Source organism: Telmatherina bonti, assembly GCF_933228915.1.
Source record: "Telmatherina bonti genome assembly, chromosome: 3".
Classification (NCBI taxonomy): Eukaryota; Metazoa; Chordata; class Actinopteri; order Atheriniformes; family Telmatherinidae; genus Telmatherina; species Telmatherina bonti.
The window spans coordinates 17449178-17463753 of NC_136621.1; the positions used below are offsets into that span (position 1 = coordinate 17449178).

At 38.6% G+C, this 14576-nt stretch overlaps 1 protein-coding gene across 1 annotated transcript; it reads right to left on the reverse strand.

Annotated features, from left to right (window-relative positions):
- Positions 1-247: 247 nt before the first annotated feature.
- Positions 248-13463, reverse strand: nherf2 (NHERF family PDZ scaffold protein 2; the record flags this gene model as incomplete). The annotated part of the gene is made up of 6 exons (XM_079264367.1): positions 248-415; positions 529-746; positions 832-985; positions 3996-4181; positions 12651-12968; positions 13257-13463. 6 exons carry the CDS (start codon positions 13461-13463, stop codon positions 248-250), a joined length of 1251 nt encoding a protein of 416 aa, XP_079120493.1.
- Positions 13464-14576: the final 1113 nt, after the last annotated feature.

A 14576-nucleotide genomic window follows, 5' to 3' on the forward strand; every position in this document is an offset into this window, starting at 1 on the left:
CCAGAAAAAAATCTTTCACTAAATGATTTGTCACTGATGTCGACACAGCCAATGCTTTGTTGCAGAAAACAGTTTCCACAAATGCTCCTTTCAACCTTTTCCTGTCCCCTCTTCTTTCCTTTTCACATCTTTACTGACTGTGCAAAACGAAAAGTTTGGTTCTTACAGCAGAACCAGAATAAAATGTTTTTCTTTTCTCTGCTTTGTGCCATTTTTGTTTTTCTCATCCTTTCTTCATTCACTTGGCTCAGAAGTTGCTGAAAAGCTCTTGTTTCTTGCTCCAGTCCATGGGGGGGGCTTTCTTCTTACTACGGGAGGCGAGGACCTTTTGTTTCGCCTCAGCAGCTGTGGGACTGAGGCGCAGGCCACTGTCCACAAAAGGATCTGAAACACGCCTGTCGTCCTCTTCAGGAACCTTTAATACATGCAAACAGACATAAATCATGTGCACACAACTCACCTTCTCATTGTCTCACTGTTCATTACCTAATATTAGCCATTTTGTCTTAAACATCCTCCTTCTCTCACCTGGAAGCTCATATCCGAGCTGCTGATCTCAGATTTGGTGGTGGAACTTCTGGAGGAATGGGATGCTGTGCTCCCATTGACCCGGGATTTCGGAGATGTGTTTTTGATTGGCGAGTCTGTTAAAGTGACATTAATGATTGGTGTCGTCGCAGGGAGTTCAGTGGTCGGAGACGGCGTAGTCGGCGTGCTCTCTGTAGGTACATCATCCACATAGACCTCTGTGAGAGAGTCAACAGGAACAGAGTCAGCATTCATTCTAGAGTGTAGACAGAGCCGTGCATTAAACAAGGTGTGACATTTGACCTTTGATATGGCTGCTTGTTGGTACGATTCCCAGTCTTTGGAAAAGCTCATCCGTCTCCTTGTCCACCACTAGGAGGTGGATTTCCTCTCCGCCTGCTCTGATGAGTGCCACCACGTCAGAATGTCTCAAGCCCCCGGTGTTCATTCCATTTACCTGAAAAATAACACATCAGGAAAAACACAAAGCAGAGTGAAAATAAAAAGTAAAAAAACACAATGACACAATGACAATCAGGAGGCAGCACTGCACAGGGCATCTTGCTGAAGAGATCATGACAGTTTGGGATTTGAGAGGTAAGTGATTTGCATGAATTCTTTCCTTCCTCCACACCCTTCCTCTGCACATCATTACCTGCACACTTTATACAGATGGAAAAGAAAATGTTATCCTACTTGTGTAAGCACACATACCTGCAAACCTGTCACATACATATCTAAAAAAAATAAAAACGATAAAAAAACCCCAGAAACACTTCAGTTACAAACCAACAGTCTGAAATGTCCTCAAAATGTGGTTTCAGCTGAGCCAGAACTTTAAAAACCTCATTCATCTAAGTCCTGTTCACAAAAAAATCTACTTATTCCACAGGCAAGGTTGGACTGCGAATTTACCATTTGGCAAAAACTAAGTAAAGACTGTAAAAAAAAATGTAATTTTTCAAGTTTTGATGACTTATTCCACATTTAATCTCCCTCAGTTTAGTTTATTTAGTTATTTCCAATTCTGCCTCTTTAACTTGACGGTTCAAACGTCCCATACTTACCCTCTGGTTTGGATGATCTGATAGGAAAGACATTCATTGTTAGAAGGCTTGCGTCAGGAATAAATTATTGTTTAAAGTTTTTTTTTTTTATTATAAAAAACATAAACGTTGCAAAGATCCCATCAGATTGCATGTTTTGGGAGGAATTGGGTTTGGAAGATGACATTTGGGACAACTCTACTAAGAGTAAATGGCAGCGCTTCATGTGTCAAATTAAGCATAAACCAGTTCAAGATTAAACATCACATCCACTGACAGATGCAAACTGCAAGAGGCCGATTATTCCCAAATATTCTGGTCATCACCATCATTCACCAACAGTTAATGAAACCACATGTGGGTTGCTGTTGGAAACCGTTGTCAAGAACTTCAGTTTTTTTATATTCACAAATTCCACTTTATTGTCCAAAAAAGAAGCAAATAAGGGTGTTAACTTTGTCCTTAGGTAACTAAGGTAATGCTCCACATAAAAGACATCCAGACTGTTAGCTGGAAGTGGCATGGGGTTTAACCCTGTATAGGTCAAGAGACTATTTTTGATCACTTCCACAGTCCTTCTACCTTACGTCACCTCTGGTTTTTGCGCATTTGTAGAGTGATGCAATTTGACCTAGCCAATCAGCAGAGATCAAGCTCATTATACTTTGAATAGTTTTCCCACAAACTAAAACCGCCGGTTCTACAGCTCAATCTTTCGCATCTTTACTGTCGGATCTCTAAAACTAACCATCGGATTTTTATGAAATACATATTGTAACTTTTATAATATGTAGTTGAAAAGTAGTGCTACACAACAGCATATATTTTGTTGTTGGTAGACTTTGTTAAACTCGTGAAATTATCATGTGAAAAACGAAGTGATTATATTTGATCATATGCCCTAAACAGGTTAAGTAAGAAAAGACTATTTTAGTCACATGCCCTGTTCTTCTAGTAAACCATACTTGTAAGATTTTTCATATCAAACAAACATTACTTGAGACAATCTATTACAGTCTTGCCAAATACTGATAGGATATTTCACAACAGTTGAATAAAAAATACAACTAACTTGCAGAAATTATATAGCTAAAAACAGGTAATAAGTAGGATTTTGGATAGTTCTGGTTTAAAGTTTTGTGACAATACAGTGTTAATATACATACATACATACATACATACATATATATATATATATATATATATATATATATATATATATATATATATATATATATATATATATATATATATATATATATATATATATATATATATATATATTATTTTTGATCACTTCCACAAAAATATATATTATTTTTATCTTTGTTTATTTATAATATCATAATATTGTTTACTTATATTATCATTATAAATTTATAATGATATTATTTATAATATCATTATTATTTTCAGTGCTTTTCAAGTTTACAGTTAATTATTGTAAATATAACTATAATTACAGTTATATAACATATAAAACATAAATAGAAATAAAAAAGAAATAAAAAATATTCTACATTATATAAATATATTCCCATACATTATATCTTTATTTGTAAATAAAATTATTTTTGTTATAGATAAAAGGTTTTTTATAACGTATTATACTCATGTATATGAATAACATTTTATAACTTATTTTATTTGTTATTTTTGAGTGTTTTATAGTGCTCTATGATGGTCTTAATTGTTTATAAAACTATTTATAATTTTTTTTCATCATTTTGTTCCATACACTCTCATTGTACTTTCTTTTATCAGAAAAGAATTTTTTTTTTCTTTTTACCAGAATAGGGCAAGTGACTATTTTTGATCACTTAATTTTCCTTCATTTTCAGCATGAAACTAATTTGTTTTTAAATGTAACAACAGAAAGGAGGTCTTATTACACTCATTACTTTGTTACCACAAGTACACTTTAGGTTTAAAATGTCTAATTTCAAAGTATTTCATTGAGTCTCCTATAAAGGGCTAATAGCTCATTTGTATTGGCAGCTTTGATAAAGAAACATTAAGTATAATGGTAGAGCAACATATGGTGTCTTCAAGACAGTCTCTCAACAAGACTTTACAAACCCACATGTTGCAAACATTATAAAGACATGACTGAGGAAGAAGCAGGTGCAGGTGTTGGACTCGTCTCCCTGCAGTCCTGATCTGGACATATAGAAATGTGTGGAGAATAATGAAGAGAGCAGAAGTTTTCCAGAAAACTGATGTGTTTTCCAGATGAAAAAGGTAAAATAAACACTGAAAAGCTTTACTTTCCCAACTTTTTTGCACGTGTTGCACAATCTTCCAGGTACAAATCATTATATAATAATAGATTAAATTAATTCAACAAGAAAAAAAGGTCTTTTCTTAAGACATGGTATATACTGGGGTTTTACTTTTTGTGAGTGTGTGTTTCATTTATACCTCCACAACTCTATCTCCAGCCCGGATGCCTGCTCTCTCAGCAGCTGAGTCAGGGTCCACAGTGCGTATGAACTGGCCTTGCTTTTTCTTATCGCTGTGCAGGTTAAAGCCGTAGCCATGCTCCCCCTTCACCAGGTGGCACAGGCGAGGGAGAAGCTCAGCCTTTAGCTCTGGTGAAGGTTCAACCTGCAGCCAGAGATGGAAATGAGACAAAAGCATGTATGGAAGGATTCAGGTCAGTTACTGTAGACCAAAGACATGAGAGTTTTTGCTCCAGGGAGCTATCTATTCAGTCTTAAATGAATTTGTCAAATGTGCATCACTGTAAATGTGTTAAATATTCCAAATAAAGACTGATTTGTTGGATTAGTAGAGGCTGCAAATTTACACTAATGCATCCAGAAGACTGAATATGCTGCTGGAAAATGTATGAACACGCCAAAAGTGGAAAAACACAGTAGTTTAAATTCATTCACAAACAATTTTACACTCTCAGGAATGGGGGTGGGGGTTGGGGGGCATACTCTCATCACACAACAGTTACAACTGTTTCATGACAAATACAACTATAGAATTAACTGGATGAACATTTCTGTCTTTTATTATTACCAATGTTTGATGTTTTATACATTGTTATAAACCTGAATAATCACATTCACAATGAGGTGTAGCTTGTAAGGATGGTGCTTCTGGAGAGTGAACAACACAGCAACACACGTAGATCGTGTCCCTTAAAAATTATCTGAAATTCCCCTGTGATATTCTTCTGTTTATATTCAGTCTTGTTTTAAGATGCATGTGTTGCAAGGTGCATGCCAATCACAGATGTATGACGAACAGCTGACTGATAAGGTAGACATATCCGTAAGAGATTCTAGAGCAAGCAGTGATCCTATATCTGGTACCTAATGCCTTTCTCCAGGAGGATAACACTCCTCTGCAGAGCCAGGTTCATCTCAGTACCTCCAGAATGGAGTGAAGAGGATGGATGTGTCCTGTTGGACACCTCCAACCCAGTTGAACACTTGTGGGATCATCTTCAGCTCTATGTACCAGAATGACCAACACAACCACCGCGACCTCCAACAATTTGTGGTTGAACAATAGGAGGCCTTACCACAGCTAAATGGGACCAGGCTGGTAACCAACACGAGGAGGAGGTGTGTAGGGATCTTCCATGATATAAAAGTGCCCAGTATGTGTCACGTTGTGGTGGAGATGTGGACCCAAATTGGAGAGACGGGAGCCAGGGATGCAGAATCAAGACGTTTTAATCCAGAAACTAAACTGAAGTCAAGCTAACACAATGAAGGAAACCACAGGAGACTAATGATAAACTAATACAAGCACACGAAGCTTACGCATGAAATGAACCAGCAAACAGAAACTAGGGCTATAAATCCAGACAGAAAACAGAACAAAACACAGGAGTAATGACTTAACTGAGTCCAGATGAATCTAATGAACGGGAAGGCCAAACAGGAAACAAGACAACAGGGAACTAAACAGGGAAAGCTACAAAATAAAACAGGAATCCAGAAGTAAAAAGACACAAAAAGTCCAAACTATGACAGGATGTGTTGCTGGTTCCATATTACTTTGAGGAAGAGCACTAATTCGATTCACTAAGGTACTGAAAACAAGCGTGAAAGCTGAAAGGAAAATACTACAGAGGAGCACCATCCTTACAGGTTCCAGATCATTATAAAAGTGATCTGGAACCTGTAATCAGGATTTCCAGCAATGTATAATACATAATACCAACTGGTATGTTTAAAGGAGATATTTCATTTACCAAACTTTTTTTTTCTTTTTTACAAAGTTAATGATGAAATGACAGAAGTTTATTGTTGTAGTAATAAATTAAATTAAGTAAAATAAGATTTCAAATGATTCAGGTTGTGCTGCTGTTTTTGTTATTTCTGTGTGTGCTCGTGCAGCTGAACACAAGCTGTCAGGGTGAGCTGGTGGTCACAAAGCTGGGAAAGCTACGCTAAGTGGATCTGTCTGAGACATTATCTCTGATCCTGATCCTCACGTCCAACAACAGGATTTGACACATTGTGTGACTCACCCACTTGCCCAGACCTTGACTTTTACTACCAGCTACAAGCTGGCTGTGTGTGTGTTCTCTTACCAGAGCTTCACATTAGTCCCACTCCTGCAAATGTGTCTTCATGGCTAAGCTGAGTGCTGTCTGACAGAACTCTTTGCCCTTTATGCTTCATCAAGTACAGACTGAATGGATTGTGTCTACAGGGGTGTGAGAGAAAAACATCTGTGAAGTTGTCTGACAAGCAAAGAGTAAGCTGCAGTCACAGAAAGCAACATCGTGACGACAGACTGAAATAATGTCAAGTAGTTTTAGAGATCAGTTTGTGTCAGTGGCCTGTTTACTATATTTATAATTTTGCCCCAAATAAACGGACACTTTCAGAGTGTAAACCATAGCGACCTCAAACCAGTCGATGCCTTTAAGGACCTCAATAGTTTTTTTTTTTTTTTGACAGATATACAGCACCAGTCGAAGGTTTGGACACATTTTCCTATTGGATTTAATGGAAAAGTATGTCCAAACTTTTGACTGGTGATGTAATATGTGTTTTTTAAAAAAAATGGTTTTAGAGTTTGTCAGCAGTTTTGATCTTTTTAGTCATTTTGAAGTAAGAATGATTAACATTTAGTGCCCGCAGCTTTTTAACAGATTTCTGCTGTATATCTAATCATAAATTAGATTTTTGGGATGACTTTTGGTAGCTGAGCCTCTGATCAGCGGCTGCTGCACCCCCTTTCCCATCTGCATGTCATAGTCATACAGCTCAGACAGAAAACTGAAGGCAGACTTAGTCTTTCTTTTACAGATTTCCTGGAGGAAGATTTTTTTAAATGGATGATACAAACTTTTCTGCACCCTCAAAACAGCAATGTTGTAATCTCAGAAATTCACTTGGAAAAGAGAGGAGTGGGGAGGTATGTCAGAGCATTAAGTCTGGTCACATTACATGTCTGTTACATCAAGCTTTGCTTTCTCTTTCTTACTTTTTCTGCTTGTATATTCAATTCAATTCAATTCAATTCAATTCAATTCAATTCAATTAAATTCAATTCAGTTCAGTTCAGTTCAGTTCAATTCAATTCAATTCAATTCAATTCAATTCAATTCAATTCAATTCAATTCCCTGGTCATTTAGAAGAAGCTTTTATCCAAAGCGACTTACACATGAGAGTGAGAGCAACACAAGCACAAAATCAAACAGGAGAGGACATCATAGGAAGGTGCTTGTGGACTGCTGGAGTCCAGTTGGACGCCAGTCTTGACATGTAGTACTACAGGCTTTTTTTCCCACCTCACAATATACCCTATGTTAAAATACAAAGAATGAATACCATATTTGTTGCAAAGAACTAGGCTAAGTTCTCCAACTCTCCTGACAAATATAGCTAAACTAAGTATAGAAGTGCTCCTTGAAGAGCTGAGTCTTCAGCTTGCTCTTAAAAGTAAACAACAGACAGAGTTTGGGAGGTGATTCCATCATCGTGGCATGACTGAGGAAAAGAGTCTGGCTAGTGATTTAGTCGTAACTGTGGAGAGGGAGTGTAGCTCTGGGTTAAGGAGGGAAGGTAGATAGAAGCCCTTTGGGTTATTGTTTTGTAAGCCAGAAGCAAAACTTTAAATTTGATGCATGCTGAGACCAGAAGCCAGTGACGTATGAGTAGCAGCGGAGTGACATGAGCCCGTTTGGGTTGGTTGAAGACCAGACGTGCTGCCGCCTTCTGGATCATCTGCAGAGGTTTAACAGAACATGTAGGCAGACCTGCCAGTAGAGAATTGCAGTAATCGATGCGTGAGATGACCAGAGCCTGAACCAAAAGCTGTGTTGTGTGTTCTGTCAGGTACGGTCTGATTCTCTTGATGTTGTAAAGAGCCAATCGGCAAATATGGCAACTGAGGCAACATGGACATTAAAGGTAAACTGGTCATCCAACATGACACCATGAAAAATATCAGATAGAATGAGATCAGATGGGAAAGGAGCCTGTTGACCACAGGAACTGAAAATGTGATTACTGAAGATAAATGAGATAAAGGCTTTAGTTCTGGTTGAATTTTTGCATGGAAGCTCCTAATTGAGTGACTTGGAAGAATCTCTGAGTCCGTAAACCAAATTAAAGAGCTACTTTCTACTGTTCCTTTAGCAAAGACAGCAAGACCACTTTCTTAAATAGAAGTGATTAATCTCATAGACAACCTAAGCTCCAGATAGTTGGTATGTTTTGTAAAATGCAAAAATAACAAAATGCAGGTCTCCTGAACCTATATTTCAGTTCCAAAAGAATGTTAACAACATATCAGATACTGAAACAGACAATTTCACCATCTCATGGGAAATATTGGCTTATTTTGAATTCAGTGGCAGCAAAAATCTCAAAAGAGTTGGAAGGGGGTCAACAAAAGGTTTCGAAAAGTAAGTGAGACAACTGAAAAGTAACTGGAGGAACATTTTACAACTACTTAGGTTGTCAGCAGGTTAGTAACATGACTGGGTATAGAAGGATCTAGACAGGGCTTCATCAATCTGCAACAAATTGCATCTGAAAAATTGTGGATTATTTAAAAAAAAAAAAAAAAAAAAGTTTAACATATAATTGCACACAATTGTAGCTTTTTTTTTTTTTTTTTTTTTTTTTTTTTTTTTTTTTTTTTTAGCTGCAGGAGTCTTTTTTTTATGCAGCTTTCAAGGTGCATGAAGGATTAAACTGCTCATATTTCCTCTAGCTCAGGATGCACTAAACATCCTTCCATGACAGGGCAGAAGATGGTACCATCCAGAATTACTTGCAGCAGCAAATTCACTGTGACTTTTGAATATTTTCGAACCATCTTACTAATTTGTATTCATGCAAATTAACATAAGAACCGGATGGGGAGGGGGAGCCATTATTCATAACTATTCAAAGCATACACTGACAAAAAGCAGGAGAAAATCTTTTTTTTTTTTCTTTTGGATAACAAAATTTATTATAAATTGGTGTTTCAGTGTTTATTAACAAATGGTTGATAAGACAGTTAATAATATGAATATTTATTTTCCCAAATTGTTAATAAAATTCAATTTAAGCACTGAAAAATGTGCTCCACATCGGTGTCTGGTTTTTTATGCTTTATAATCATTTAATCAACTTTTACAATATTGTATTAGGTCGACTGGGCTGGATATATCTGTAGCTTCATCACAGCAATCAGACTCACTAGTTGTCCTAATTTTTAAATTCCCATCACATCACAAATAAACAAATAAATTAATAAATATATAAATAAGTAAATAAAAACAGGAAAACATGAGACATTTTTACTACCTTCTAGTCTGTGCATTGACTTTGTTGTCTGACATGTCTGCACCTGTGAAGGTGAGGATGTAAAGTATTCCTGAAAAGGTTTGCAGGGAGTTCATCGTTCTTGCTGTTCTCCGTTGTTTTACTTTTTGAACAGATAAAATCTGTATTCTGATCCACATTGTGTACATCTCCATTTTTAGACATGAAGTCATACTTTAATGTCTGTAATTAATCATATGATGTTCTTCATGCTCTGTTAAGCTGTTTTGAAAACATTTTTATACCATCTTACAGATAACAGATCCCACGAGTTCAAAAGTAAACTGGACCTTTAATGTTTGTTATTACCACAATATCCATGAGAACATGAGATCATTGACAGTGAAATGTGTGAACAGTGTGCAGCTGTGATCGCTGCCACTGATTACGCCACTCTGGTGGATATGGGCATCTGCTGTCACAATAACATCATGCAACAATGAAGTTGCGTCTGTATTTACATGTTTGATGACTTGAATGTCAAGTCACAAGATGCAGTGGAAGAGTTTGCGCATGACAGTGCAAATCTTTTGTGTGCTTATCAAGGAAATAAAAAGCAGTGAGATTTGGCTTTCACCTGGTTTTAATCTGTCAAAATGTCTTTTTTTTTTTTTTTTAAATTATCATTGACTGGTTAAAAATAATCACAATGCACTTTATGCAGAAGGAGTGGATGCGTGAATATGAGCATTGATGTAACTATGTTCCCGTGACCCTGAATTGGATTAAGCGGTTCAGAAAATGAATGAGTGAACGAATGTAACTATGTTGCACTGGGGTTGCCGTTTCAACGTTTTTATATCACTTTTTTGGGACCATTGAAAACTAAGGAAGACAGCCACGACAGCAGCAAAAGGGACACCCTCTATTTACTCTGCGTTCAGCTAAACAGATGGCAGTTTGACGTGAGCCGCCAGCCTTGCAGATCCTGGTCCACTTTGTTTAGAGTCCAAACAATCTGTGAGAACCAGCTCACATGTTAATTCTGCAGAGCGGCAGACATTTAGACGTCATACTGTTGTCTGGCGGGTGCTTGTGGAATTTGGTTTCCCTTGTATCCCATGGATTGGATTTCAGGAATTTTAAGGTGTTTGTTTGCATTTTTTCAGCCATTTCCAAGAATTATTTGGTTTATACTGGGTCCTTTTCTTTTCTACATCTGAACAAAGGACATTTGGTTTCTGAGTTTAATCTGCAGCATTACATTTAGCGCTTTCTTTCATCTGTTTTTAAAGGGAGACACTATCACAAAACCTGCACTAATTCTTTTTAATAAAAGCAAAGCTAAAATGTTCCTCTGCATACAAAACAAACCAAAAAACAACAACTTTAGAGTCTATTGCAGCTCTCTGTGAAGTGAGTTAGTGGTTTTCACCCCCAAGTGATGCACACACCATCAGTCTTATCTTCCCTAAATGATTGTTTGGTTTGAATACAATGCCCACAGTATCATTCTTGCAGTAAACACAGACACATGAGAATAGTTTTGTCTCTGGTCTTCATGTATGTGGGAACAACCCCCCTATGAATGAGAGATGTCGACTCTCAAAGATGAATGCACAAAAAAAGCACTCCTTTTTTACGCAGTTTAAATGCTTTCACCTCTACCAGACAAAAGAGTCTTATGAATAAATATAACATGAGGGCTTGTTGTGTTTGGGGAGATGCTTCCCGTACCTGACAGCACCTAACAGGACAATACAACATGTTGCTGCATTGTGAGGTACAGATGGCAAGAAGTCTGTTACCTGCTGCAATTACCGTACACTGAATGTGTTTTACCCCCAGATTAGTTTTATTTTTACTATAAGTTGCAGATACTTTCTCTGTCAAAGACTTGCAGCTGCATAACACAGAACCAATTCACTTCAGCCACAAAATTAGGGATGTGTTGTTAATAAACGAGCCGGCTAGGTCATTGTTGTACACAAGAAGAGTTCACTCTCATCTGGTCGAGACATTGTTATGATTGGTGCCTTATATGACCAATCACATGTGAGGAAATACTACATTTATAACATTATGTGAAATTAGACACTGGAGAGAGTGGGTTTAGTGGTACTGACCAGGTGCAAAGAGAGACAGGGAGTCGGATTTGATTTACAAAAGTGGAAATTTTAAAAAAAGGAAATTTGTTAATCTGTGATGTCATAATGTTCCGACTTTGGCATTTATTTATTTGTTTCATTGTTGCATATCTGTGTTAGGTTGTTTAATTAAAGGTTTGATTAAAAATATCATATAGTCAAGTGTTTTTAAATAAAAGCATGCATAGAAAATGGATAAGGTTTTTATAAAAACACTTTTAAAGGAATGCTTGGCCAACCGTTATAATTGCTAAATAAAGCTATAAACGAAGGACACCAACCATGTAGAGGCTAAAAAAGCTAATGATGCTCGACGCCTTGTGGATGTGTAAGATATGGGACTGAAGACAAGATTCTCTGCCAATGTGGATGTTATGTTTTCAGCACCATAGGTTTGTCTGTCTGTATGTTAGCAAGATAACTCATAACATAAAAAGATATGGCCGGATTTTGATTAAGTTTTCAGGAAATGTAACAAGCAGAATAAAGGAACAAGTTGTTGCGTTTTGAGGATGATCTGAATCACCACCTGGATCCAGGAAATTCTTTACTATGAGGAGCTAAGGATCATTTTGCCATTACAGCTCCCAACTAAACAAATAATGTCCACAATCACTGACAAGAACCCCCAACAATTACAAGAGGACATCATAGTAGATGATAAATAATGCCATAGTGAGTGAAAATAAAATTTTTGTTTCGAGGTTCAAAGGTTCTGATAGGATGTGGCATCTATCCTGATACATAAGAGAGCTGGCTTGGGGTTGGTGGGTGGGACGTTGGGCCTTTTGGAATTAGTCTCAGGTGAGTTACTCTAAGCCTTGGCAGAGGGCTACGCTGTCTGAAAGCTTCTAGATTTTCCTCAGGTAAACACTCCATATTTTGCTTTTTTGGAAAACAATGAAATGCCTTGAACTGTAAAAGTCTGAAGTACATTAAGATAGTTTTAGTGAATTTTTAAATAAACATACATAAAGCTGCATCATCTCTTGTCCTCTGTACGCTTTCTGCTTGTTCTGCTTTTGTTTGTGTCTTTTTCAACAAGTCTGCAAGCAACAACAACAACACACACACACACACACACACGCACACACACACACAATCCTCCCACACCAACACAGGTTGCAGCTTTCCTGAGAGACAAACTCCTCAGTCTATGTTTAACAATGAATATGAGTGTCTTGATTCTTACCTCTGTGTCTGTTGCCGAGCTTGATGTCTCTGAAGGTGTCTTGTCTTTGCTCTGTGTGGAAATGTCAGCAGGTGACTCTGCAGGAGGATACGGGAATGTCTGTGTGTGGTTTGGTTTAGGGGACAGAGGTGAACTCTCTCTGGGTATGGGAGAGGCGCAGGGTGTGGGCTTGGGAGAGGGGCGTGGGGAGAGGTTTCCCATTTCAATAGCCAGGTCCTCTGTGCAAGCCAGACCATTACTGCGCAGGTAGTCGTCCGTTTCTCTGTCCACCACCAGGAGCCTGGTGCGGTGGGCCACCGCAAGAATGCGGTTCACCACCTGCAGGGAACAGAGAGGGATGATGGCGAGAAGCTTAAGACAGATTCTAATAATTAGCGCAATGCCATTTAGCACACTGGGAACTCTTGTATATAATAAACTTTTGTTTCATGACAAAGACACCTGTGATTCCCATTACGCATTATCACACTGATCCATTTAGAGCCCCCCTCCTCCCCCTGAGGCGAGGAAAAAGCAGTCTAACAGGTACAGAAGTCATTGTTTGCACCTTTCAGAGTGCATGCTGCTTTCTGGCTCGTTTCTTTTATCTGCAGTGTCTTTACTTACTTGATGGTGTGTTTCGCTCTCCACATTCTCCCCGTTCACCTCCACCACCCGGTCCCCTGGTCGGAGACCGGCCAGGTCCGCTGAAGATCCGGGTTCCACTTTGCGTATAAACTGACCCCCTTTATTGCGCTCACCGTGCAGGTGAAAGCCATAGCCGCGCTCTGCTTTGATCAGAAAACAAAGCCTGGGTCTCAGCTCCATCTCCATTCCAGCTAGTGAAGCAAAAACAGGTCAAAGCAGCTCGCGGGACTAAACAGTTAGACGTGGTCCAAGATGTTTGCGAAGTCGCTGGATCTTAATCCAACGCGCGTCTTCTCTCTTAAAGGAGGAAAAGATCATCATCATTAAGCATCATTTAGCCAATCCTTTTATCGATCCACAAAACTTTCGAGAAACTACTGGAGAAAATGTCCAAACCCAAGTATTTCATCCATCATTCAAGGAGCAGAGCGCGCAGAATTGCGCACCTTGCGCGTAAAATAGTAGCAAGAAGAAAAAAACACACGGACAGGGTTAAATCCTGTCCATCAGAATAATCCAAGAGATCAGAGATTAGAAAGCTGTTCCACGCGCGTAACACTTAATTCTCTGGCGAGAGTGAGGAGGCGTCCACAGCAGATGCCAGGCTCCCCCCCCCAACCACACACACACACACACACACACACAATGCGCACCTGACCACGCAGCGCAGCCACAGAAAAAAATAGTTACTGTAAACACGCGTGGCGCGATCAACGATTTTGCCCCCCAGAGATTAACTAATGAAACCCGTTCAACAACCACTCAACACTAATGCCGAGATATTCGCTCCCCCCCCCCCCCCCCCCCCCCCCACTCCCCCTCAAAGAGAGGCGGAAACTGGCCCCAAGCGGTGCAGCTGAAACCAGCCAACTGCGACCTGAGAAAGGAAGTCTTCCTGATCCGTCCCCTGGCCTTATCTCAGTTGGAGATCAATAAAAGGACAGTTACGTAAAAGGCTTCATGAAATAAAAGCATCTCTCTGTTTGTGATGTGGCAGCAGGTGCGTGCGCATTTATCTAATCCACTGCAGGGTTTATAGGAGGTGTGTCTGGGAGTCAGAGCAGGAGAGAGAAGACACGCAAAGTGAAAGAGCTTGAATTTTAACTCTATGAATTTATTTGTTTTTTCTACTTAAGAAATATATTTTCAAGTAAAATATACAGGGACGAGCTAAAAACTTAGATACTGACAGTTTACCATCATTCACTGCCAGCAGGTACAGGGGCTGCGGGGTTTTTGAGAGCGATCAAAGCATTTTAATGCATCTATAACGGAAAGGTTAACAAGGAACAGTGCTGC